The sequence below is a fragment of the Marmota flaviventris genome, chromosome 4 (genome assembly GCF_047511675.1).
Source record: "Marmota flaviventris isolate mMarFla1 chromosome 4, mMarFla1.hap1, whole genome shotgun sequence".
Lineage (NCBI taxonomy): Eukaryota > Metazoa > Chordata > Mammalia > Rodentia > Sciuridae > Marmota > Marmota flaviventris.
The window spans coordinates 25,105,810-25,131,822 of record NC_092501.1 but is presented as its reverse complement, the minus strand read 5'-3'; the positions used below and the strand labels follow the sequence as shown (position 1 = coordinate 25,131,822).

Genomic DNA, 26,013 nt, shown 5'->3' with positions numbered 1-26,013 from the left:
GACTCCTAGTCAAAGTAAGCACTTTCTCTTATTAGGATTATATGTGATAATGCATTGCCCAACTAATACAAATGGATGGGATCATACCATGTATAATATTCCAGGTTTTAATGAATTTTGGGAAAATTTTTATAACAATTTGTTATTGTTATGTTTATATCATTGTTAGCTTACTTTGCTTCTTTTTGTAGCTGTATTCTAATTAATGGAATAGTATCTCATTGCAGGGATATACTAGAATTCTTTAGGCTTTTTTTTTAATGTATTTTTTTTTGTGTGTGTGTTGATGGACTTTTATTTATTTTGATATGAGGTGTTGAGAATTGAACCCAGTGCCTCACACATGCTAGGCAAGTGCTCTACCACTGAGCCACAATCCCAGCCCTATCTAGACGTTTACCGATGGATGTTTAAATGCTAGATTTATTTTCTCATAAAAATAGGAAAACTTCTTTTACCTTGTATATGTTTTGAGAGACTTTGCGGGGGAAGGTAGATAATGGGAAGGAATCACAAAGGAATTAATAGAAAAAATATTTTTAAAAAATTATCTGATAACATCAAAAAGCTTTTTCTTTTTTATAATGACAATGAGCGTCTTGAGGTTTCTGGGGACAGGAAACAGAAGAGTAAAATGCCAGAACTTCTTTTATTTCAGGACAATGAGGAAAACCTTGAAATATTTTTGCACTCTTAATTTTTTTTCAAGTTTATTATTTGCACAAAATTTTGCCAAAGAGATGAATACATTAGATAAGAATTTGAATGACATTGGGAATTTTCCTTCCAATTCTCATATTCAGTGATTTTTTTATAATTTTGATAGCTCCTTCCCCTGATTATTAACTACATCATTAGGTACATAGTCATTATTAACTGTGTAATAACACAATAGCATCTCTATTCCTTATTCTACATTGAGGTTATCAGGAAGGACCCCCTAAAAAGAGGAGGCTAGAGTGAGAAAAGGAGATAAGATCTTTCTTCTTATAAGAAAACCAATGCTTGGTTTCCCCCTTTAAGCAAGTATGTGTATTATAGGGCTACTGAATGCCACCCAGGGCCTGGCACATGCTAGGGAGGCACTCTACTACTGAGCTAGACACCCAGCCCTCCACTCGAAGCAGATTTAAAAAGAACTAATGAAGTCAGGTGTGGTTTGTGCACACCTACAATCTCAGTGGCTCAGGAGGCTGAGGCAGGAGGATCACAAAGTCAAAGATAGCCTCAGCAACTTAGTGAAGCTATAAGGAACTTAACAAGACCCTGTCTCAGAGTAAAAAAAATGAAAAGGGCTGGGGATTTGTCTTAGTGGTTAAGCACCTCTAGGATAAATCCCTGTACCCCCCCCAAAAAAAAATATCCCCCAAACTAATGACTTCATCCCTGTCCTTAACATGCCTGCTGTTATAGTAAATGTGGTTTGGCCTGAAGTAGTCTTTAGCATGATGTCCAGGATTAGGTAATTTTTGTTCACTGTGAATATCATGGGAAGATGGGATTGGGTGCATTCAGGGTGGTATGGTCGTAGACTGTAAATATCATAGGAAGACTTTTTAAAAATATATATTTTTTAGTTGTAGATGGACACAATATCTTTATTTTGTTTATTTTTTTTTTATGTGGTGCTGAGGATTGAACCCAGTGCCTCACACATGTGAGGCAAGCGTGCAACTACTGAGCTACAACCCCAGCCCCAGGGAAGACTTTTTTTAAGAGGAGGAAGAAGGACCTATTTTTATGCATGACTGTATAATTTACTGATATTGTCTGCTTGGGCTATAGAAATCACTCAGGAACTTGTGTCGAAAACCAGAAGCTTCACACAAAACAAAATTCTAAGTTATTGTTGGTCAAAACTAAAACACAAGGAAGGAACGGAAGAGCAAATCATAAAATTCAAGCACTAATATTTGAACAGCAGAAGTATATTTCTCTGTAAAAAGTCTCCCATTGTTATTGGATACGTTGGACGGTTACCTAACTAGTATATTCAGTCTTCATTTATCATCCTTACCAAGCCTACAAGTCTAGAAATAGACTCCTTGGTTCTAAAATAAACCCCTCAGTTCTATAGAAGCACTACCTGTCTCTTGGGAAAGATGGGAAGGTTCCCATCCTCTCAGCCCGAAAGCCATCCTTTGTCTTAGCCATGTTTTCCACTGCTGATCATTTACTAGGAAAACATTCCAGTGAGTGTACAGTGCGTGTTACAGACCACCAAAAAAGATGAAGTGGAGATGCCCGGCATGCCTCACTATTTATAAGAAAATATTTCTCCAAAAGATGGGAAAATCTAAGTCTTTAAATATTCTGGGAGAGAGAAATAATGGAAAAAACTCTTCAGTCTCTGTTCTGTTGGTTCATGAGATTTTTCTCACAAATCATTTGGATGGGCCATTAAGCAAGTCACATAATGACTGGAATTTTCTATTAATTGCCTCACTTTGGGTTCCTGGCTACAGTGTCTGGCAGCAAGACTGAAGAACAGGCAAAAGAGAATGAGCTGGTGGTGGTGTGGGAAATGGAAGCCCCTCCATTGCTTGTGGCCTGGAAGCCTAACTTGGGCCTGAAGGCCTGAGGGTTGGCTGTCTCAGGAGAGTTGACTTGGAGGGATGTAGAAAAGGATTTGGCTTTTTGTCTTTTAAACACAACCATGGTTTAGGGTAATATTTGTTCCACAGGTTACTTTACTTTACCAGCTCACTGAGCAGGTCTGTGTTGTACCACACAAACACATTAGTTTATCTTCCTGGGCAGCTGTTTGTCCATTGTCTTGGCTTTGGGAAGTGAGGACTTAGTCTAATCCCAGTTTTGGTTACTGCTTTCTAAATCCCTTTGCCATGTGGATCCTTCACCTGTCTGTCAGGTTTCAACCAGAGAAACAATCAGTAGGAGATACACATGCTCACCCAAGTCTGCACATATTCATCAGGGATTTTTTAAAATAAGAAACTGGCCTGTGTGTTGAGGGGCTAAAAGTCCAAAGCTGATGGGGCTGGCCCTGAAAAGGGAAGGTCACAGGCAGGCTGGAGCCCACAGGCACAGTCAAGCTATTTGCTACAGGTGGATTTTTTTTCTTTCAGAAAGACTTTGCCTGGCTTTCAAAGCCTTTTGACTGAAGTCAGACCCACCCAGAATAATCTCCCTTGCTGAAAGTCAACCTTTTAGGGATTTTAATTACATCTACAGAATTCTTTCACAGCAGCACCTGTATTAGTGTTTGATTGAATTACTGGCAACTCTCAAATCTCTCACATTGAAAGAAACCAAAAAGGAGCTGTCTGGAAAATAAAAACAATACTGCCAAAGAGGTGCCTCACGCAGCATTTGTTAAATCAAGCCATCTGTCTGCACATTCAGTTGTGTAACTGCCTACCATGTTCCTCAGCCGGGAAAGCATGGTTGGTAAATCTTGTCAGGATTGGGCATGTAGCCGGGTGCAGTGATACACACCTATAATCCCAGTGGCTTGGGAGGCTGAGGCAGAAGGATCATGAGTTCGAAGCCAGCCTCAGCAATTTAGTGAGGCCCTAAGCAACTCAGTGAGACCCTGTCTCTAAATGTAATATAAAAAGGGCTGGGGATGTGGCTCAGTGGTTAAGTGCCCCTGAGTTCAATCCCTGATACCCCCCAAAAAAGTTGCATGTAACCTGCTCAGTAGCACACATTGCTAGTCCCTGCTACTCAAGAGGCTGAGGCTGGAGGATCACTTGAGCCCAAGAGTTTGGGGAGCAGCCAGGACAACATAGTAAGACTCCATTTCAGTGGGGGGCGGGGAAACACTGGATGTAAAGCAAATTCTTATTGATAGAAGAATGTTTTCCCCTAGATTACCATTTTGTGAGCTTTTTTGTTTTTTAAAGATTTTTTTTTGGTGGGGCTCTTTTTTTTTTTTTTTTTTTTTTTTTTGTCTTTTTGGGAACTGGGGGTCGAACCCAGGGCTTTGCGAATGCAAGGCAGACGCTTTGCCACTGAGCTACATCCTAGCCTGTGAGCTTTTTTGTTGGTTTAAACTTAAAAACTAAATCTTGGGAGTCATCACCACTGGAAAACTAGTACTCATTTCACCAAAGCTGTTAAAATGATGTTTTGGGGGAAGGGTGGGAAGGAAGTGGGCATGGCTATAGAAGGGCAATGGGAACATCCCATACCTGAGGATATCAAGCCAACATCATGGTGGTGAATTGGAGTTAAAAGTTTTGCACATGTTATGACTGCGGGGATAAAGGTATATGATCTTGGGTAAAGATGTGTGGGTTCTTTTGGCTCTTTTTTTTTTAATATTTTGTTGTAGATGGACACAGTACCTTATTTTTTAATTTTTATTTTTATGTGGTGCCAGACAAAACCTGAAATCTAAGTCCAGAGGAAACTTCCAGAAATGTGCAGGAGGTAGTTTTTAAACAACCCAGTGCCTCACATATGTGAGACAAACACTTGACCATTGAGCTGCAACCCCAGCTCCTCTTTTTTATTTTTGAGAGAGAGAGAGAGAGAGAGAGAGAGAATTTTAATATTTATTTTTTAGTTTTCGGCAGACTCAACATCTTTGTTTGTATGTGGTGCTGAGGATCGAACCCGGGCCGCACGCATGCCAGGCGAGCACGCTACCGCTTGAGCCACATCCCCAGCCCCTTTTTTGGTCATTTCTTAAAACAGTTTGTGAATATACAGTTATCTTGAAATAAAAATGATTCATTTTGGCCGGGCACAGTGGTGCACGCCTATAATCCCAGCAGTTTGGAAGGCTGAGACAGGAGGATTGCAAGTTCAAAGCCAGACTTGGGAACAGTGAGGTGCTAAGCAATTCAGTGAGTCCCTGTCTCTAAATAAAATACACCAAAAAAAGGGGGGGGGGGGCTGGGGATGTGGCTCAGTGGTTGAGTGTCCCTGAGTTCAATTTATATATATATATAAAACCCTATGCTAGGAATAAAGCATATACTCAGTATATATTTGATGAGTGAAAAAAAGTATGCTTGATGGGAAAATTGTAGGTTACAGTTGAATGTAGCATTTAATAGCATTTTGTAAAAACCAAGGCCAAATTCTTAGGTAAAATATTAGGGATACTGTAAAAAAATAGCCTTCATTCTGTAATGATGACTAAGAAAAGATATGATTATAACTTCAAAAATAATGCCAGACAAAACCTGAAATCTAAGTCCAGAGGAAACTTCCAGAAATGTGCAGGAGGTAGTTTATAAACAAATGAAATATCATTTTAGCCTAGAAGTTTGTAAATTGAATACTGAAATTAAAATATGTTCAAAGAATTTAGATGAATTTGTGATTGTAGATTCTCCCACTCATTAAATTTTTGCATGTGTCTAGTGTGTCAGGCAGGTTTCTTTGGTTTTAATATATTTCAGAAACTTTTCTAACATGTAAATGTAGACCCCGTTGAAGGCAGTCAGATCTCCACTGACATAACTGTAAAATCAGTGCCACATGCGTTGTTTTTTCCCAATGTATCATTTTCTGATCTTATAGCATAAGGATATTTATGAAGGAGTGTAATTCAACCAGTCAATAATTTAAAGATATTTTAAAAATAACTACAAATACCCCAGACACAGTGGTGCATGTCTGTAATCCAAGCTACTTGGGAAGCTGAGGCGGGAAGATTATAATTTCAAGGCCAACCTGGGCAGTTTAGCAAGATCCTGTCTCAAAGACAAGGGGAAACTGAGAATGTAGCTCTGTGGTAGAGCACCCCTGGGCTCAATCCCCAGCACATCAAGAAAATATATGCAGATATAAAGATAATTACTTTAAATATTAGTTGTCTTAAAATGTATTTTCAATTTGAATCTTCTGTTTTTCAAGCAGTTCTGTTTTAGGGATATAGAAAAAGAAGCTACAGTGAAGAATGGGAAGGTGGGCTTAATCTTAGCTTCAGTATTAGGAAACAGGTGTCAGAGCAAATAGGAGGAGGCCTGACACAAACTGGCCCACGTGCCCTGTGCACTGTGCTGCGACTGTTCCAGCCACTAACGATGGAGAAGATTTGTCTGCTTTTTTAAAAATATTTTTTTAGTTATACATGGACACAATATCTTTATTTTGCTTATTTATTTTATCTGGTGCTGAGGATCGAACCCAGGGTCTCACACAGGTGAGGTGAGTGCACTACCGCTGAGCCACAACCCCAGCCTGATTTGTCTGCTTTGCTTCTCACTTTTTTCTATCTTTTATTTTGAACCCAGGGCCTTGCACACACTAAGCATATGTACTGCCACTAAACTATACCCAAGCTCTGCTTCTCTTTCTCTTTTTTAAAAATATTTTTTAGTTGCAAATGGATTTTTAAATATTTGTTTATTTATATGTGGTGCCGAGGATCGAACCAGTGCCTCACACTTGCCAGGAAAGTGCTCTAAGACTGTACCACAATCCCAGTCCATCTGCTTCTTTTTTTTTTTTTTTTTAAGAGAGAGAATTTTTTAATATTTATTTTTTAGTTTTCGGCGGACACAACATCTTTGTTTGTATGTGGTGCTGAGGATCGAACCCAGGCCACACGCATGCCAGGCGAGCGCGCTACCCCTTGAGCCACATCCCCAGCCCCCATCTGCTTCTTTAAAACAAAACAAAACAAAAAATCCCTTAGAGGCTGATCACCGCCTCAGTGAGTAGCTTCCTCTCTACTTTCAGATTTGTTCCAATGGCCAAAGAACATCAGCGAACCTACTCCCCGAAAGCTGTTACAATCCACTACATTAGTAAATATATTTAGGATTCTCTCCAGGAAATGGTCCTATCAAGAAATAGTATCTGAGCTGGGCATGGTGGCGCATGCCTGTAATCTCAGGCTCAGGAGACTGAGACGGGAGGATTTCGAGTTCAAAGCCAGCCTTGGGAACGGCGAGGTGGTAAGCAACTCAGTGAGACCCTGTCTCTAAATTAAATACAAAAAAGGGCTGGGGATGTGGCTCAGTGGTCAAATACCTCTGAGTTCAATCCCTGGTACCTAAATAAATAAATAAATAAATAGTATCTGTATCAAATAAACCTCTACTTTCATCAAAAAAAAGTTAGGTGTTTATTTTGGGGGAAATCATGATTCTACCTTTACTCCAGGAACCTCAATGAGGAACAGCAGGTCAGGCCTCCCTGCGAGTTTGGTCGTTGGTGACTAGGGAGAGGAGCTGTCCCTCTAGGGAGATGTAGGCCAGCCACTTACTGGCCAGCCTTGGAATTTTTGGAAGTAGTAAAGCTTTTGGTAAAAGGGGGCTTTTGTCTCCTAAAATAGCAACAGTTATCATCGTTTAAACCCAGTGATGTCTATATACAGCAAGTGCTTCTATATATACACTCACGTATTGTTTATATAGGGCTATTTTAAGATCTGTGTCACATTTTTCTGGTGTATTTTATGGTGGGAAAACTCAATTGGAAAAAATGCACTTAACTCTGGTGGGGATGGTAAGGTAAAATAAATACTTAAAACAACAAACTGTGGGGTTTTTTTTTAATTTTTATTTTAGCTTTAAGCAGTGCAGAAATAGCTAGGTGATAACTTCCTAAATAAAATTGCATTGCTTCTTGTTTGGCAAATTTAAGCATCACAACTCATACTATAATACCGGATCAACCTCCCTGTAGTCAGTAGAAGACCTACAAGATGTAGATAAGCATTCATTCAAGTATTCATTACAAAAATCTGAGAAATGGCCTTAGGTGTTTGTTATATGTTTTGTAATTCAGGACTCCTCTTTCTATTTGCAGCTGTTGAGTTGAGGGCGGGGACAGTGGTTAAGGAAAAGGGCCTATCTAATATAAAGAGTAATGCGGGCTAGAGACCCAGGTACTCACGGAACCCAGGTGTGGGTGTGGCAGGGCTGTCCTGGGGTTGTGCAAGGACAGCTAATGAAGGATTGGGGTCCTATGATTGCTGACTCTGTTCCCTTCTCACCTGTTCTGGGCAGAGGGTGCGCAGTCAAGCGAGGTGCTATGGGAGAGAAATGGGGAGCCAGGGGTTTCTCATCTAGAGGACAAGGAGCACAGACCTAAATGTGAAGCCAAAGGAGACAAATGCCTTAGGAGAAATTCAGATAATGCCATGGATGTTCAGAAATGGAAAAGATGATTTCTGCCTTTGAGGAGGAAGAGAGGCTCTCTGGCATAGGTGATATTTGGAGTGGAATTAAGGTAACATGAAAGGATTCAAAGGTTCAGGATAGCCAGGAGAACTTTGCAAAAAGCTGGGGAAGTCCCTGATGGGGAACGTTGAGTCATCCGACTGAACCACAAGAGCATAGGAAAAGTGGAGCAATGGAGGATGGAAGGATGGGACATTTGGGGCTTGGGGATATGATGATGTCCTTTGAACCCTTCTTCTAGCAGCTTTCTCCTTAATTCAGTAGTTGCTGGGAACTGAGCACTGGTGAGTAATGGAGCGCTATGATTAAGTTGTGGGTTAGTAAGTTTTTCTTGGGGAATGTGGGAGTAGAGAAGAGACTGGGGAGTTGTATTGTGCTAGACTTGGCAGGGGCCGAGGGAGCGGGTGAGGGGTAATAGGGTGATGAATCCACAGTTTATGACCGGAACATGTTATAAGGAGGCACAGGATCCCAGTGACTGCCTTTGGTTTCAGATGTTTGCAGGCTTCTGTCATCTCATCCCCCAGGTTTCTCCTCTAGCTAAACCTCCATGGCTTCTCCATTGTTCCTCCTGTGCCATGGCTTGTATATCTTACAGCATCTCTGCTCTGTTCGCCTCTTATAAAAGTCCAAGACCCAGACAGCAGCATTCCAGGTATAGCTAAATACCAGGAAAAGGCTTTCCTTGTTCTGAAGTTGTGTTTCCAGATGGGGAGAAGATGCTGGTGCTACTGAGCAGGCCATGTGCAAGCTGCATTTCCTGTGGGGCCCCAGGTGGGCTCACCCACTTCGCCCTTTCTCTTGTCACTCCATGTTGCCTGTTGTCTGTTCCTCTCTCCTGCCTACAGCCTCCCGCATGCTCACCCCATGCCCATTATTAATGCTCTCGCTCCCACCTGCCCTTCCTGGAAGTGGTTCTGCAGGTGCACACGTGTATAAAGAAAGTTTCATTGAGCTGTGTATTTTATGTATGTATTCATTAACGTGGAGTGGCGAGAAAGGACAAGTTCAGGATTTTAAGCCTGGGTGATTTGAAATCTAATTTATCATTGCCAGAGTAGTGAGACTTAAAAGAGGTGTTACTTGGAAGAGGACAAATCACAGGGCAGAGTTTTCTCTCTGGTTAAGGCTGCCTGGCAGAAGCAGCCAAGCTTTTTCCCTGTTTGGGGCAGTGAAGTTGCCCTGGACTGGCTCGTCACTTAGACCACAGTCCTCGGATCCTTCATTCACAACCTTCCTTATCTTGAGCATATTTTGTCACTAAAATCATCATTCATGACCCTTTGGCTACATTTGATAATTTTTTTTTTTTTTTTTTGGTGGCGGTGGATACTGGGGATTGAACTCAGAGGCACTCAACCATGAGTCACATCCCCAGCCCTATTTTGCATTTTATTTAGAGACAGGGTCTCGCTGAGTTGCTTATTAGCACCTCAATTTGCTGAATCTGGCTTTGAACTTGTGATCCTCCTGCTTCAGCCTCCCAAACTGCTGGGATTACAGGTGTGCACCACCCCGTGCCTGGCTACATTTGATAACTTTTGACTAGCCTCTGCTTCTTGAAATATAAATATATATAAATATTTAAATTTAAAATATTTATGTTATTATAAAAAATATTTAATTGATCTCCAAAATACTATTCTGTGTATTCTCCCCTTAACTTCCCTCTTTCTCAAGCTCTTCTTGGCTGTATCTCAACTTCCTAACCATTTGACATATTGGCATTCCCTGGGCTTAGGACCAGCTCTTTTCCCTGTCCACTCCCTGTTGATCTCACTGGGCTTCTGGTTGTGCTACGCACTATCTCTGGTGACTCCCAGTTTTCATCTGTGGGCCATATTTCTCTCTCTTGTTTGAATTCTGGACTGGTATCTAACTCCCTCTTTGACTTTCCAGTAGGATATCTATTAAGCACTTCAAATTCACCTGTCCAAAACTGAGCTGATTTCTGCCTTCCAAACACTTGCCTTCCACAGTTTTCCTTGGTAAATGGCCACTTCGTCTTTCATATTGCAGCCTTGACTTTTCCCTTTGTCTTCCGCCCATTTCCAATCCATCAGCAAGTCCTGACAGCGCTATCTAAAAGATGTATGCAAAGCTGGCTTGGTGATGGCCCTGTTGTCCCAGCTGCTCAGGAGGCTGAGGCAGGAGGATCACTTGAGCTGGCCAGCCTGGGCAACATGAAAGACCCTCACTATAAAAACTACATATAATCTCCAGACCTTCTCATGGCTGTGCTGTCACCACCATCCCCCTCATTGGGATTGCTGGAGCAGCTCCTCACTGTGTCCTTGCTTCCCCACCCCACTGCTGCCATCCTCTTCCACCAGCTGCAAGACTTCTCTCAACACAGCAGCCCGTGTGACCCCTCAACACATCAGATCACGTCCCTCTTCTGCTCAGAACCTTCCAGCAACTCACCACTTCCACGTAAAAGCCAAAGCCTCTGTAGTGCTTCATGGTCTGCACGTTCCCCTCCCTGCAGGGCACCTCCCCAGCCCTTTCCTCCTGGCTTGCTCTGTCCTAGCCACACGGGCCTCGTCTCTTTCCTACAGCCCATCGGGCATCTCCCTCTCAGGGCCTTTACCTGAAAACAGCCTCTACCAGCCCCATGTCTGTTGCCTTTGGCTTCTTCGTGTCCTTCAGCTCTGCTCAGATGTCACCTTTGTTGGCAGCTCTTTCCTTGGACATCCTATATTAAGTGGGATCCCACTCCTACCTTCTTTTTCTTTGCAGCACATTTAACACAATCAGACATATGTTTTTGTCCGTTTCCCTTGATGTCTGCCTTCCTGCTAGAATGTTCCTTGAGATCCACGGCTTTGGTTCCCTGTGGTTTGAGCCTGGTACATGGTAGGCAAAAGTAAATATTTATTGAATGAATAATGAGCTTGTGTAACAATGGTTCATCAATGCTTACATAGTGTTTTATGGTTTATAAATTGTTCATATCTATAACTGATCAGTTTGTTCACTTATAAATGACTGAATCTAGTTGCATCAGCTTCCCTGACTACTAATCGCAAATGGGTTTCCTTGGGAGATCTTAACTATGGCTATTACATCCCATTTCACTTCATCGCCCGCAACTTTGTGTGATAGTTATTTGGAACCTGAGTTCTTAGTTGGAGGCCATTTATTTCTTTTATCAGTAGTTCCATAGAACTCCCTCTATTGATTCCTACTTATTGTAGTATTACAGTTTTATATTAGTAAATTGGAAATCCATTAAAAACAAAGACATGTAAAATGTTTGCCTGCTCCGTCGTTGGTTGTGAGGGGGCCATGAAGCTGCACACCATGGGGACTGTGCAGCTCTGCATGCTGTGCTGCCAGCACCCCCTGGAGCTGTGCCACACGGCAGTGATGGTGTGTATAAAAAGCCACCTTGGGGCTGGGCACGGTGGCGCATGCCTATAATCCCAGAAACTTGGGAGGCTGAGGCAGGAGGATCACGAGTTCAAAGCCAGCCTCAGCAATTTAGTGAGGCGCTAAGCAACTCAGCGAGATCCTGTCTGTAAATAAAATACAAAATAGGGCTGAGGATGTGGCTTGGTGGTTGAGTGCAGTCCTGAGTTCAGTCCTCGGAATCAAAAACACGTTGGTTCTGTTTCAGATCCTCTGTCTGAGTGCACCTTAGGGCTCTGCAGGCTCTATTTGCCTTGTGCTCACATCAGGAGGTCTTTCTGGATACTGCATGCCACTTTTGTATTAGCCGTCTCACGTTGTTCCTAATTCCATTCTGCTTCACCTGGCGCTTGGCTCTCTTCCGTGGTATTGCAGTTGGTCTGTTGCTGTCCATTTCACTTCATCGCCCATAACTTTGTGTGATAGCAGACGCAGTCTGTATTTTCATTAGGTTGTTATGAACTTTTGTCACCTAATCACTGTACCAAGTGGTATTTGTCATTCAAAATTTCCAAATGTGCAAAGTGGTTAACACACTACCATTCTGGGCTGGTTTACCCATCCACAAAGAAGATGCAAGTAATAAACTTTGATTTGTGGGTCCATGGAGGTGAAAATTTAATCCCAATTCAACTTTGCATAGAGCATTTTAATTACAGCAAAGAATCGCTTCTTCTTCTTTTTCTTTTTTGGTATTAGGGATTGAACCCAAGTGTGCTATACAATCTATGTGCTTAGCCCTTTTTAATTTTTTGAGACAATATTTCACTAAATTGCTGAGACAACATCAAACCTGTGATCCCCCTGCCTCAGTCTTCTGGGTTACAAGATTTTGTTAAAGAACTGGGCCTATAGCTCAGTGATAGAGTACTTGCCTCAGATGTCTGAAGCCTTGTGTTCTAGCCTCAGTCCTGGGGGGCGGGGGATGTTTTCTGTGTTGGAACGTTGTTTACATTTTTCTTCTGATTAATTCCTGGATGAGGTCTGAAGACTCAGGTCATTGCAGTGAATGGTTAAATGAGGCAGGTACATGGTGCATATCACTCTTCTTCAAAAGTCTGGGAGGGGTGTGTGTGTGTGTGTGTGTGTGTGTGTACCAGGAAGTAGGTTCAGAAAACAAATTCTCAAGAAGAATCCCAAAACTGAAAGTGTGTGGTTTGGGGGGCCCAAGAAGTTTCAAATTTGAGGAGAGGGTGTGAATGGCTACAAGTGAGCTGGGAGGAAAACTTACTAATTTTTCAATCTAAGAAGCCTAATTCACATGAATGATTTCTCCTGGAGTAAGACCTTTCCAGATCTGTTGGTGCTATTGAGCTGGTATTTCAAGTATGTCCATCTGCATTTAAACGAATTGCTCCAAGACAATCTGATTATGCGGTAGTTACTTTGGTGAGAATAGCGCCTCAGTGGAATGGAAACTTCATTTTGAGTCTAATATTAGACCTTGCTTTGGAAAATTCCTTTTAAATGATCACAAGCTGGGAATAGCAAAAGAATTTAACTTTCGACAGACAGCATTTACCAAGAATTTTTAACTGCTTATGTTGGGTCCCTGGGAAGGCAGATGTGAGAAACCTACTGGACCAAATTGACTAGATGAGAGTTGACTTGACCTGGTGCAGGGTTTATATCTGTTGCTGATAAGTTTCCCTCTGAGTCTCCTTTGCTCAAAATATTTTCATTCTTAGAGTGTGAGCAAGCTAGGGATGAAAATTGCTAGGATGCCGGACACGGATGGCCTAACAGTCCAGTTTCTAGGCCAGCAGACTGTGCTTGTCTGTACAGAGGTCTGAGGCAGGGCAGAAACGTAGACCACTGAGGAAAGAAAGTACAAACCAACCCATAAGCAAAGCTGGTGCCTAAGTCTGGGTTAGGAACATGATCAGACCTGGCCTTCCTTTAGAGAGTAATTCTAGTTTGTTTGACTGGTTGTGTCTGCATGAATTTACTCACCTCAGAAGGGTTCATTGAGCTTTAGTGAAGCACCGCCCTCTGTCATTTAAAAAGTAATTGTGAAGTTTCCAGATCATGTCTGCATTGGCTTAAGCTAAGGATATGTTTTATGTGCCATGGATGGATTAAACCAAATTTGTGTTTGAGAAATGTGTTTTACTATTTTATTTTAAAAGATTTTTCTGAAATTGAAATGCCTCTTCTCATCAACAAACTCTGCTTGTTTAATGTGGTGGGTTTCCCCTCCTATATCTAATCTGGTAATAAGTGTATGGTGTCTTACAATTGGGAAAAACATGTACAAAATAAGAGTTACCAGGACTGGGGTTGTAGCTCTGTGGTAGATCACTTGCCTTGCATACAGGAGACACTGGTTCAAAACTCAGCATCACATAAAAATAAATAAAGATATTGTGTCCATCTACAACTAAAAATATATTTTAAAAAAATAAGAGTTACCACTTATTGATGGCTCCATGATTGACTCCAGGAACAACTTTGCTGGTTAACAACGTTATCTCTGATCTTCATAACAGCCCTGTGCCGTGGCAGTTAGCATGAGCCTGTTTCAAAGAAGCTTAGGAATGTTCCATAGTGGGGGGGGGGGGGGGCTGGGGTTGTGGCTCAGCGGTAGTGCGCCTGCCTAGCATGTGTGAGGCACTGGGTTCGATTCTCAGCACCACACACAAATAAGTAAAAATAAAAGTCCATCAACAACTAAAAAATATTTTAAAAAATAAGTTAAAAAAAATAAAGAAAGAAATGTTCCATAGTTTGCTTGTGGTCATCTGGCTAGTGATGGCTAATGAGTGGAGTTCAAACTCAAGGCTTATTAAACTCGGGAGCTCATGTTCTTCCCTTGCCCTCTGTCATCCTCTGGTGCAACAATTCTTAAACTTTGTTGTCTTAGAATCCTTTTAAGCTCTTAAAAATTATTAAGAACCCTTGAACTTTTGTTCATGTTGATTATATCTTTTGATATTTATGGCACTTGAAATAAAATGGAAATTTAAAACATTAACTTATTAACTTTTTATGGGGGTTAAGGATGGAACCCAGGAACTCACATGTGCTAGGCAGGTGCTCTACTGTTGAGCTCGTCCCCCATCATTAACTCATTTTAAAGGACATGAATCTATTGAATGTTGACATAACTAACATTTTTATTAAAAATAATCATATTCTCCAAAACAAAAAGAGTAAGAAGCATGTCCATGTTTACCTTTTTTGCATGTGTTATCTAGCTAAACCGAAGGCAGCTGGGTTCTCATAACCTTCCACATTTAGCCTGTGCAATATTGTGTTTAGTTGAAATATATGAAGAAAATTTGACTTCACACAGGTATATATGTGTTTTAAGTGCCTTTTTGGATAGTTATAGCTACTCTCCTTTGAGTTCATCAAAATTCCAAAAGTGCTAGTTCCTTAAAAGGTATATGCATACCTTTTGGGAAAAACATGTACAAAATAAGAGTTACCAGGAGCAGGGAAGCCTGTGTGCAATCCCAGAGGCTCAGGAGGCTGGGGGGTTGGGCGGGGTGCAGAATCGCAAGTTCCAGGCCAGCCTCAGCAAGGCGACACATTAAGCAACTCAGTGAGTCCTGTCTCTAAATAAAACACAAAATAGGGCTGGGGATGTGGCTCAGTGGTTGAGTGCCCATGAGTTCAATCCCCTGTACCTGCCCTCACCCCTCAAAAAAAAGGTAATTGCATTATAGAATCTAAAATCAAAACAATGGACTTTCAATACTCTGTCCCATTAAAATTCTTTGGCTGAAATATTCTTTTCACAAGATTGTGTGTGGATACACTCCTCTCCAAATAATAATATATGTAGATACCCCCCTACTCCAGGAAGTAGAGGTCAATTACTCTTCCTCACCCCTCCCTTGAGGGACAGATTTGACTTAGTGACTTGTTTCTAAAAATAGAATTAGAGCAAATGAGTGACTTTATCATGAGGAAACCTGGGAAGCACTACTTTAACCAAATGATGAAGGAGAACATCATCAACCATGTCATGAGAGTATCTGGTAACCCCTTCTGTGATGGAGTGACACAATCTAATCTAATCATGAGAAAAACATCAGACAAACCTGAGACCCAACCAGAACTTCTTAAGATTGTTAATATCAGCTGGGAGTGGTGGTGCACAGGTATAATCCCAGTGACTCAGGAGACTGATGCAAGTTCAAGGCCAGTCTCAGCAATTTAGCAAGACCCTGTATCAAAAATGAAAAGGTCCAGGGATGTGGCTCAGTGGCAAATGGTCCCTGGGTTCAGTCCCCCAGTACCCTACCTCTCCACACTCACACACACACACACACACACACACACACACACACGATTGTCAATGTTATAAAAAACAAGGGAAGATTGAGAAGCTGTCATAGACCAGATGAAACTGGGAGCCATGACAACTAGATGCAACCCAGTACTCTGGACTGGACAATGAAACAGAGAAAAAACATTTTTTGGAAAAAAGTAAAATCCAAATAGAGTCTGGAGTTAATTTAATAGCAACATGTCAATGTCAAATTTTTTAAATAGTTAATGGCTAAAATACAGTGACAAATAGTTAATGGCTTATACAAGATGTAACAGTAGAGAAACTGGGTGAAAAGTCCATAGGAACTCTCTCCTACCCTTGCAACTTTTCTGCAAATCTAAAATTATTTCTTTTTTTTTAAAAAGTCCCATTGTTCTGTCTTGCACTTGGAACAGATCATTTATCTAAGTGTGATTTTGTAATATCATTGTCATAGTCACGAAAAATACTGGTTCACTGAGTTATGCAGCTTTTCAAACTGTTCACACATATGCATTATTCAGTATTTTAAAAGTTGCATTCATTAATATCATCACCTGTCCCATTTAAAAAAAAAATCTTCACTGAGAAGCTGCCAAGCTTCCTAGTGGTGGATATGAGTCTCCCAAAATTCTGTTTTTTTGTTGAAATCTCAGTTTTTAATCACTGACAGCAAGCACTGCCCATGACTTTCCTTGATGTGACATGATCATTTTATTCATTTTTGCAAAAATGTCTCCCAAATACACCTAAATAACCATAATTTGTCTGACAGTCATTCTTTTAAGTAAAAATGGCATTCGATAAAAAAAGTGACTTGGGCTGAGGGGTTAGCTCAGTGGTAGACCACTTGCCTGGCATGAGCAAGGCCCTGGGTTCCATCCCCAGCACTAAAAAAAAAAAAAAAAAAAGAAAAGAAAATTGTGGCCGGTTCTGCTGGCAGCAGTCACACAGATGCTGTCCCTCAAAGCAGGTATTATACTTCAGAATGTAGCAGAATGTTTATGATTCTTCCCATTTTGTCAAGTAGAAATATTAAAAGAGGTGTACTCAGGGTCAAGATCTAATGGAGTAAATATGTGTATTGCTTTATTTAGAACATTCTTAAGAGAAATGAACTCTTTGTCCTCTTGAAGCATATTGTGGTGAGTAGTTTTCACTTGTGCCGGGGACTCCCGTGGCTTGGCTCTGGGCTAAGCAAGGTGCCTCTGTGCCATTGATTCAAGTATAAAAAGAGGGGAAAAGGCCTATGACATTTTAATATTCTTAGGAAAATAGTTTGACCTCATCAACCTCCAAAGGGTCTTGAGGACCCTTTAGGAGGTCCACAGACCACACTTAGAGACAACTGCTCTGTTCGAGTGACAGTTTGTAAGATTTTCCAGAGGAGGAGCTGCCAGCGCTGAAGACACATCCCTGAGTGAGCAGAGGACTGTGTCGCAGGACTGTGTGTGCAAAACCGGTCCCATCTTAATGTTTTCAGTGATTCGGGAAGCTTTTCCATTTGTTTCCACACCAATTTCAAGTACAGAAATACAGACTTTGATAATTTGGTATGACATTTTTGCTGCAAAAGATTTGCTACCATTTTTACAATAATCACATATAAGATGTCATTCAGGGAATCTCAAAAATCAGCCCTTCAACTTTTTCTTTTCTCTTCTCTAAAGGTAAATCTCACCTGGCTATTGTGCAGCGGGTGAACAATGAGGGAGAAGGGGATCCATTTTATGAAGTTCTGGGAATTGTCACCTTAGAAGATGTGATTGAAGAAATCATCAAATCTGAGATTCTAGATGAAACAGATTTATACAGTGAGTAGAATCATCTGAGTGTAATTTCCTAAAACCATTGCTTTTTCTGTCATGCTGTTTGTGAGTCATCTGACATTTCTTCTCCCACGTTGTCCGCCTCTGTTTATACTTAAGCATGATGTGTGTAGGCTGGGTACAACCTCTCAGTGTATTCCCATCCCTTTATCAAGGGGGAAGAAGAGACAAATTCTGTAATGATGAGTGGCAATGTTCTTTGAAAAGCCAGCTTCTCTTGACCATTAATCTGCATGTTGCTTGCCCCAAACAGGAAATTCTGCTCTTGGTTTTCAAATGTATTTTACATTGTTCTTAATTTTCATTTTATACACCTGGGCAAATTGTTTTCAAATGAATTTCAGTTTCTTCTTAAGCTTATAATTCATGTATTTCAAAAGTGAATAGGGTTTGTTAAATTGATGGGTGATAGCTGATTAGATTTCTATGTTTCAGGATCCTTGGGCTTAGATCAGAGCAGGAGGGGTAGGAAAATATTCATAACTTGTTTGTCCAGACATTGGACTTGACCCTGGGCTAAGTGTTGCACTTGCTTCCTGTCTCATTCAAGTGTACAACTGAATTGCTGGACAGAGGACATCCCATCCCACTCTTAGCAATGGGACAGTCTTCCAGGAGTCATTGCCAAAGAGGTCCTAAGGCCTAAGAGGTTGGGGGCTCTTGGGATGGGGTAGAGAGAACATCTAGCTCTATTTATTCTCTTGGCTCTGAAACGTGGCTTGGAGGGGGACATGAACTGCCCAGTGGGTTGAGGCATCATCTTCTGAAAATGCACCCATTTTTCCCTTCACATCTGTGCAGAGTTTTGGTTTTTTTCTTTTTCCTGGCCTTAACCATACATTTTATTACTTTTTAAATTTCTTCTATTTAGTTATACATGGCAGTAGAATTCATTTTGACACATCATACATAAATGACTGTATAGAGTTCTTTTTTAAATTGGTTTTTAAAAATAAATGACAGCAGAATGCATTACAATTCTTGTTATACATATAGAACACAATTTTTCATATCTCTGGTTGTATGTAAAGTATGTTAACACCAACTCGTGTCTTCATACATGTACTTTGGATAATGATGTCCGTCACATTCCACCATCCTTGATAACCTGTATAGAGTTCTTGAAAACACTTTCCCACATCTGCTTTATCCTTTTGACACTTGGAAGGTAGTCAAGGCCTCATAATAGAGAATGTTGTTATTTGCGTGTTTACATTCTTTTCATCCTGCCTTCCAATTTGCTGATGAATACCAAGTGTGTCTCTGAATGCTTATGTGTTTTCCCAGGGAACCTCTTGTCATTAGAAAGACAACTTACAGTGTTTATGAGATCTCACCTACTTTGGTTTAATAGAAATGTTAGTTGAACTTCTTTTATCTGGGATTGGACTCCTTTCCTACAGAAGTGGTCCTTCCCATTACAGTACTTGTACCCAGCATGGTACTCAGGGCTGAACTTGTGATTTCAGGTATATTGTTGATCTATAATGTCTGGTTTTCAGAAGAATTTGAGACAGAAGAAAAGCATATAAGATGCGATTGCCTTCTCCCCACGAAAAGCCTTGTAATCAGTCTGTCTAGCCCTGCGCAGGAAGTGACAATGCAGTGACTCATGGTTCTTGGAGTTGGAGCAAGAAATTAGGGTCTTGTCTTTAAGCCAGTTTTTTTTTTCCCCCTTGATCATTACTTTGTCCAGAGAAAAAAATTTAAAAAATAATTTGGCATAAAATGCCTTCTAGATTGGGGTTGGCAAGCTATAGCTCATGATTGCCTGTCACCTATTTTTGTATAGTCTGCAAGCTAAGAAGGGCTTTTCACATTTTTAAGTTGAAAGAAAAAGTAAAGAATAATTACTTTGTGATGAGGAAATTAAATGAAATTCAAATTTCTGTGTCCATAATTGAAATGTTGTTGGCATCCAGCTGTGCTCATTCATTTGCTGTACAGCAGTGTGGATCGTGTAACAGAAGCTGTATAGCCCACGGGGCCCCAGGTCTGCACTCCCTGCCCCTTTCCAGGGGAGGCTTGCTCGGCCCTGTTCTGGATCACCTTCTTCATGTTCACTTGACCTTGAGGAAATCATGGCATGTGGTAGAAGTGAAGTCAAAAGATATTAATTAAAATAGTGTTTTGTGAATGCTTTCTTGTTTCCTGAGGGGTTTTGTTTGTATGTTATTTTCTTTCTTCTGAGGCGAGGCAGCCTCTTAAGGGCAGAGACAGTGTCCCTTGTGTGTGTCCAGGTGGCAGTTCTTCACTGGAGTGTGGTGACATTGAGTCGCGGGAGGCCATGCATGCCTGTCTGCCCCGTCATGTCTGACATAAGGGCTCTCTGACGACCTTCGTGAGGTCTGATGTGGTGGCTGTGCTCCAGGCCAACTTGGTGGGACTTTGCCCCTTGCTCCTGCGTGGTGTTTGGAGCCTAGAGCCGCTCCTGCAGGGGCTGGCCTCCCGGTGTGCTTTGACTCTTCCATCTGAAAAGATCCCTGTTCTAAAAGACTGAATTTCCTTATATTCCTTCTTTTCTCATTCCTCCCTCAGCCGATAACAGAACGAAAAAGAAAGTGGCCCACCGTGAAAGAAAGCAAGATTTTTCTGCCTTTAAGCAGACAGACAGCGAGATGAAGGTTAAAATATCACCGCAGCTTCTCCTGGCCATGCACCGTTTCCTAGCAACAGGCAAGTGCGCTTATCACAGTTTGAGATCGCTGCCAGCCCTGGAGCCGTTTCTCACCAGCACTGAGTGGGGGGCTGGGGGTGGAGACTGGGAAATGGGGTGATAAGTAATGCCACTTTTGTGTTTTGTTTTTTGTTTTTTTTTGTTTTTTTGTTTTGTTTTGTTTTTTTCTCTTTAAATTCTCTCCTCTCCTGTGTTCAGTGTCGGCATGAACCCTCTGAGACATTTACCAGGGGTGGACCAGTAACTTAAAATTGGTCTGAAAGGTAAGGATGAATGTCAGTGCCACACTGCATGTGTTCAGTAGGCCAGGCCATCTCCTTCCAGCTAAGTCCATGGGCCAGCCAGCTGGCGGAGTAGGCTGACAGTGCAAACCAGACACAGCTCGTTTGATTGGACAGTTGAGTAATTCTCTCTTCAGCTTGCCTTGGAAGAACAGTTGGACATCAGTGGTAACCCAGGTGCTATGATTTGCAAAGAAGAAACATAGGTTCTCAGACTTAAATCTCTATCTTTTATGGTTTTGATGAAATCAGAAATTCTAAGGACTTTGACATGGATTTCTTGGTGGCCTCTTCAAATCAGATTGTTAACTTGGGCCCATTCCAGGAGGCAAGTGTTCACATTATTAAAGCCACCAACCCAGCCGGCACTGACTGCTCCCGAGAGGTCAAGGTTGAATGGACTTAAGAGACTGACTAACCCTCTCACATCCCCACATGGCTCCCTAGGTGAAGGGTGAGCTCTGTTGGCCAGGGGAAGTGTGAGAAAATGTGAAAGTACCCAGAGGCTTGTAGAAGACGTCTGTTTCCAAGATGGGCAGCCAGTACCTTTCAACTACATGCAGTATACTTAAAATATTTTGAAAAGAAGGCCAACAACAACCACGTGGCGGAATGCTACCTACGCTTTCAGATACATGGAAGTGCTCACAGTCTCATTTATGACATGGGAAGGTGTCCATGACTTTAATGTAAAGAGGGAAAAAACAGGACCTAAAGCTATGTGTACATTAAGATCACAGTTGTGTTTCTGTGGTACACAGACACGCGTACACAGGCATACATGCCTAGGCAAAGCACTGGAAAGAAATACTCACCAAATTGCTCTGAATGGTTATCGAAGTAGTTGGCTTATAGATAATTTTTATTTTCTTCTCTTTTTCTCTATTTTCCAAATTTTCTGCTATGTATTTTTTATTACCAAAAAGTCACAGAAGTGAATACAGAATTTATAGCTCATATATAGCGTCTAATTTTAAAAAAATAAAAATAAAACAATATCTTTAACTTGCTTATTATTCTTCTTCTAATTCCGATAATATTGTCCTCATCATTTAAGAACCACACGTTAAAGCTGAATGTTATCCTACTCTGCCTCTGAGAAACCATAAAGTCCAGTTTCAGGAATAGCGCCCTCAAGTCAGTAATTTGGACATTTGTTATTTTAAAGAAAGCTCCTATCTCTGTCAGTGCTGACCAACATTACTTTTTTTTGGTTGTTGGCAAGTTGGAGTGCATGTTGATGTGTGCACGGCCTTGCTTTTATTCCGACTCTCTCCCTCCGTGGTCCCCGGAATCGCAGGATAGTTGCGCGGGAAAGTGGAGGGGAGCCCGTGTCTGCACCGGTACTAACCCACGCCTCGGCGCTGCCCGACCTTGGCTTCCTCCTCCCGCTGTCGTTGGACAGTCTGGTTGTCCTGCTTGTTGGAGGTCTCCTGGCGCTCAAGGAGCCTGCTGCTGATGGGTTTTCATTTCCATGTCAGAAACATAGGGCATTTTTATGAGACCGAACCCAATGACAGGGTGAAAAGGAAAGATTAAAAAGGAACAAACCTGAGAATTGAGCATTTTCTAATTTCTCCCAGGTAATCTGTCCCCAGTGGATCACCAGACGGAAGCCTTGTTCACCCATGTTGTATCACTTTGATGCCAAGTATTCTTGCTATCTGAACACCTTAATTACTAGCATGATCTTTTCCGTCCATTTGAAGTGTAATGTCAAGTTGTGTTTATGTCTATAGAAGTAGAAGCATTTAGCCCATCCCAGATGTCAGAGAAGATCCTTCTAAGGCTGCTAAAGCACCCCAATGTCATCCAGGAACTGAAGTATGATGAGAAGAACAAGAAAGCCCCAGAGTACTACCTCTACCAGCGCAACAGACCTGTAGACTACTTCGTTCTCATTCTTCAGGTCAGAGGAATTATTCAACAGTTGTTTGCTTCACTGAACACCCGCCTTTTCAGTCTGAGGAGGCCTGGTGGAGGTGAATGGGTGTCAAGGTGTCCTAACTTTTTGTTTAGGGGAGAATTTCATCTGTTTTCATGTCTGTAAAATAATCCTGCTGGAAAGCAGTGCCACTGTTACTTTAGTTTCCAGCACCGAAGGGCACTTGGTGATGGCCGAGGCTCCGTGCTGAATGAAGGATGGTGAATGTGGTTGTTGGTATTTTTTTGAAGAGTTTGGAAAAGTACCTGTGCCTGTCCAAATCCCAATGGGTGTTTGAAACTTATTGTCACGGCTTCCTTGGGAACCTCTCTTCTTTTTTCATCCCTCATGAGGACTTGGCCTTACATAGTGACCAAGCCATTAGCACCATCAAAATAATCCATTTATAGTTGTTTTTATCCTTAATATTAACTATAGACTCTGACAGAGGAACTGATGGAAGGAGGACAGCATCTCCAGGCAGTGGTAACTAGTTCCTCTCATTAGAATACCATCTACCACCCAAGGGGAAGGCCATCCATTCTGACCCCCCGTGGGGCTTGGGTGCTGGAGTTGACAGGAGGCCTTGTTACATCTCAGTGCGCAGCACACAGCCTGTGGCATGGAGACCAAGATGGATATCACAGTGAATAAAATCCCAGGTTTCATGACTTCTTGTACCTCTGTATTTTAAATTTTTAATTTCTTTTGGTACTGGGGATTGAACCCAAGGACACTTTACCACTGAGCTGACCCCTGGTCCTTTTTATTTTGAGACAGAGCCTCGCCTAGTTGATGAGGCTGGCCTGAATTTGTGATCCTCCTGCTTCAGCCTCCTGAGTTGCTGGGATTAAGGCGGCCCAGTTTGTACCTCTTTATTGGCGAGTCACTTTCTCAGGAAATCTGAGTTTTTCAATGCACGAATACTAGCACTTTAAGCTTTCTGATATTTCTTATTCCTTAGATATGAAGTGGAAGCATGATTATAAGAATATAATTAGTACTTGGTAGGACCTAAAATTTATACGAGTCCTGCAAGGCCCCAGCTTTCTGAATCAAAAAAAGGTCATTTTTACTTGAAAACAACTCTTCTCAGATGTGTAGGTGTCAGAAACTCTGCCAGGTGTTGTGTTCAGATATCCCTCATCTGGGCAGGATCATGGTGTCTGGGACCAGGAGGAAAGAGTAGAAAGACACTCTGGATTGCTGATTGCATGCCACTCTTAGCAGCTTCCGTCTCCAGGTTCATGAGTTCAGTATCTACTAACTTGAGCCTCTTTCATTCGCTCTTCTTTTATTCTGTATATTGTAAGCTCAAAGCTGAGGGCATGGGAGCGGGGATATTTCATTTATTTCACCTATTCCCTAAGCCTAGAGAACTGAGTTATAGTTAAATGTTGTTGTTTAAAAGAATTTTGAGGATTGATACTGTGAATTTCAGTAGTAACAAATAATGTGGCTTTCTGTTGTCTATTTTTGTGTAGTTAGCTTTTATTTAGTTGTGATTGGATAATGCTCTGTTGCTATAAAAGAAGTCCATGGGTCTTAAAATGTTATAGGAAAGGAACTTTATAATCCTTGTCTATTTATAAGCAAGTCTTTTAAATGTATTTTTTGATAAGGTGTTTATGTATAAGTACTAGTATTTGAATATCTCCTCCTGTTAAATATTTATGTAAGTTGATAGGTTTGTTGAACTGACAGTGTCATGGGGTGTTATAAATACTTTGATTACTTGATGAACAGGCCCGTGAAGGTATTTAATCTGTAGAGTTTAGCAGACTGACCAGTTACCTGGGGTACTCAGAAAATAACAGAGTATCCCTTTTGACTCAAGAAAAATGTCTTAAGTAATTGACATTGTGACTCTAATTGTACATAGAATCATCATTTTTTACTTTAAGCCCTAGATGAAATAAAGTGTAATTTAGTCAAAGAAAATGGTTTGAATAAACTTAATTAAAAGAATATATTGTAAATTACGTAATACAAAGTACTCCTACCACGCATATATAAAAAGGCTAAAACTTCAAGTTTTAAACAGAAATGTAGATTTTCAAGCTAAATTGTCAATATATGCCTTAAATAACCTAACAAAACCTATATGTAAATGTAGAAATGGCGAGGAACACAACTTTGGTGGAGATTTTTTTATATTAGAGCTTTATAGTTATATGTAGTCGTTGGGTCCATCCCAACAGACTCACACATGCATGGAAATTGATTTCAGCTCATGAGCTCCCCTTTTCCCTCCCTGTCCTCCCCCACTTCTCCTTCTCTACTAGACCTTTCTTTCACTTGCCTATTAATTTATATTTGATTGGTTCTTTGTTATCCTATCCTTTCCTCCTTCTTTATTTTACTCTAGCTTCTGCATATGAGAGAAAACATTTGATTTTTGATTTTCTGAGTTTGGCTTATTTCACTTAGCATGATGTTCTCCATTTCTATCTGTGTACCGGCAAATGCCACAATTTCATTATTTTTATAGCTGAGTAGAACTCTGTGTATGTATAGATAGATAGATAGGTAGAGAGATAGGATGATTTCTTTTTAATGTTTATTTTTTAGTTGTAGTTGGACACACAATACCTTTATTTCACTTATTTATTTTTATGTGGTGCTGAAGCTCGAACCCACGGTCTTGCACGTGCGAGGTGAGCGCTCTACTCCTGAGCCACAACCCCAGCCCCTGGGATGATTTCTTAATCCAGTCCTCCAGTGACAGGCACCTGGATTGATTCCATAATTTAGCTACTGTGAATCGTTGTACTATAAACGTTGATACGGTGGCTGTTATCGCTGTAGTATCCCAATTTTAGATCTTTGGGGAAAATACCAAGCCGAGTCTTATGGTGGTTCCATCCCTACTTTTTTGAGGCATCTCAGTAAAGTTGTTTTTCCACCATCATAAAAGAACAAGCATACCAAGAAAAGTTATATAGTAGTTTTAAATCGCATAACTAGTAAAAGAATAGATTTGAAGAAAATAAAACGAAAAAGCCAGAGAAATATATTGTAAAAATATTTGTGCACTCTTTCATAAAAATTGATCATTTACTGTGTCACAGTGTACACTCTAATAAATACAAAAACATAGGAATTTCATAAAACTTCTTTCATGGAGCATAATGAAATTAGGAATAAAAGCATAATCAAAAAGTAGTTATCCGTGTTAAAATTGTGATAAACTTTCTTATGTAGGTTTATATTTGAGGCACCGTGGGTGTGTATAACTTGTTCTTGTTTGTGTGAATGAAAAAAACCCTAGACTTTTCTTTCACACAAACATAAATATATGAAATTTCTTGAAAGGTGCTGGTTGTAATTGTCTCCTTTTGGGATAAGGCCTGGAGTGGGGAGTAGAGTTGAAGGGGGTGTTTCTCACTGTGGAGGTTGAGCTGTTTACTGTGGGCATGTGCTACCTATTTAAAAAGATAATTATTAAATATTAGAATTAATGGCAACTGAATTAGGGAGAAAATATATAGAATATCTTAAAATACATAGTATACCATAAAA

General features: G+C 40.9%; 1 protein-coding gene across 3 annotated transcripts in view; it reads left to right on the top strand.

Annotated features, from left to right (window-relative positions):
• Window positions 1-26,013, top strand: part of Cnnm2 (cyclin and CBS domain divalent metal cation transport mediator 2) — a 131,934-nt gene that overhangs the window by 82,586 nt on the left and 23,335 nt on the right. For 2 of the 3 annotated variants that reach the window (XM_027930415.3, XM_071610946.1), the window contains exons 2-4: window positions 17,451-17,594; window positions 20,148-20,285; window positions 22,307-22,476. In XM_027930415.3, the coding sequence (XP_027786216.1) occupies window positions 17,451-17,594; window positions 20,148-20,285; window positions 22,307-22,476 (452 nt within the window). Of the gene's footprint in view, window positions 1-17,450; window positions 17,595-20,147; window positions 20,286-20,484; window positions 20,550-22,306; window positions 22,477-26,013 lie in introns of those variants that run through there. The other variant, XR_011707287.1, reaches the window with a different exon arrangement.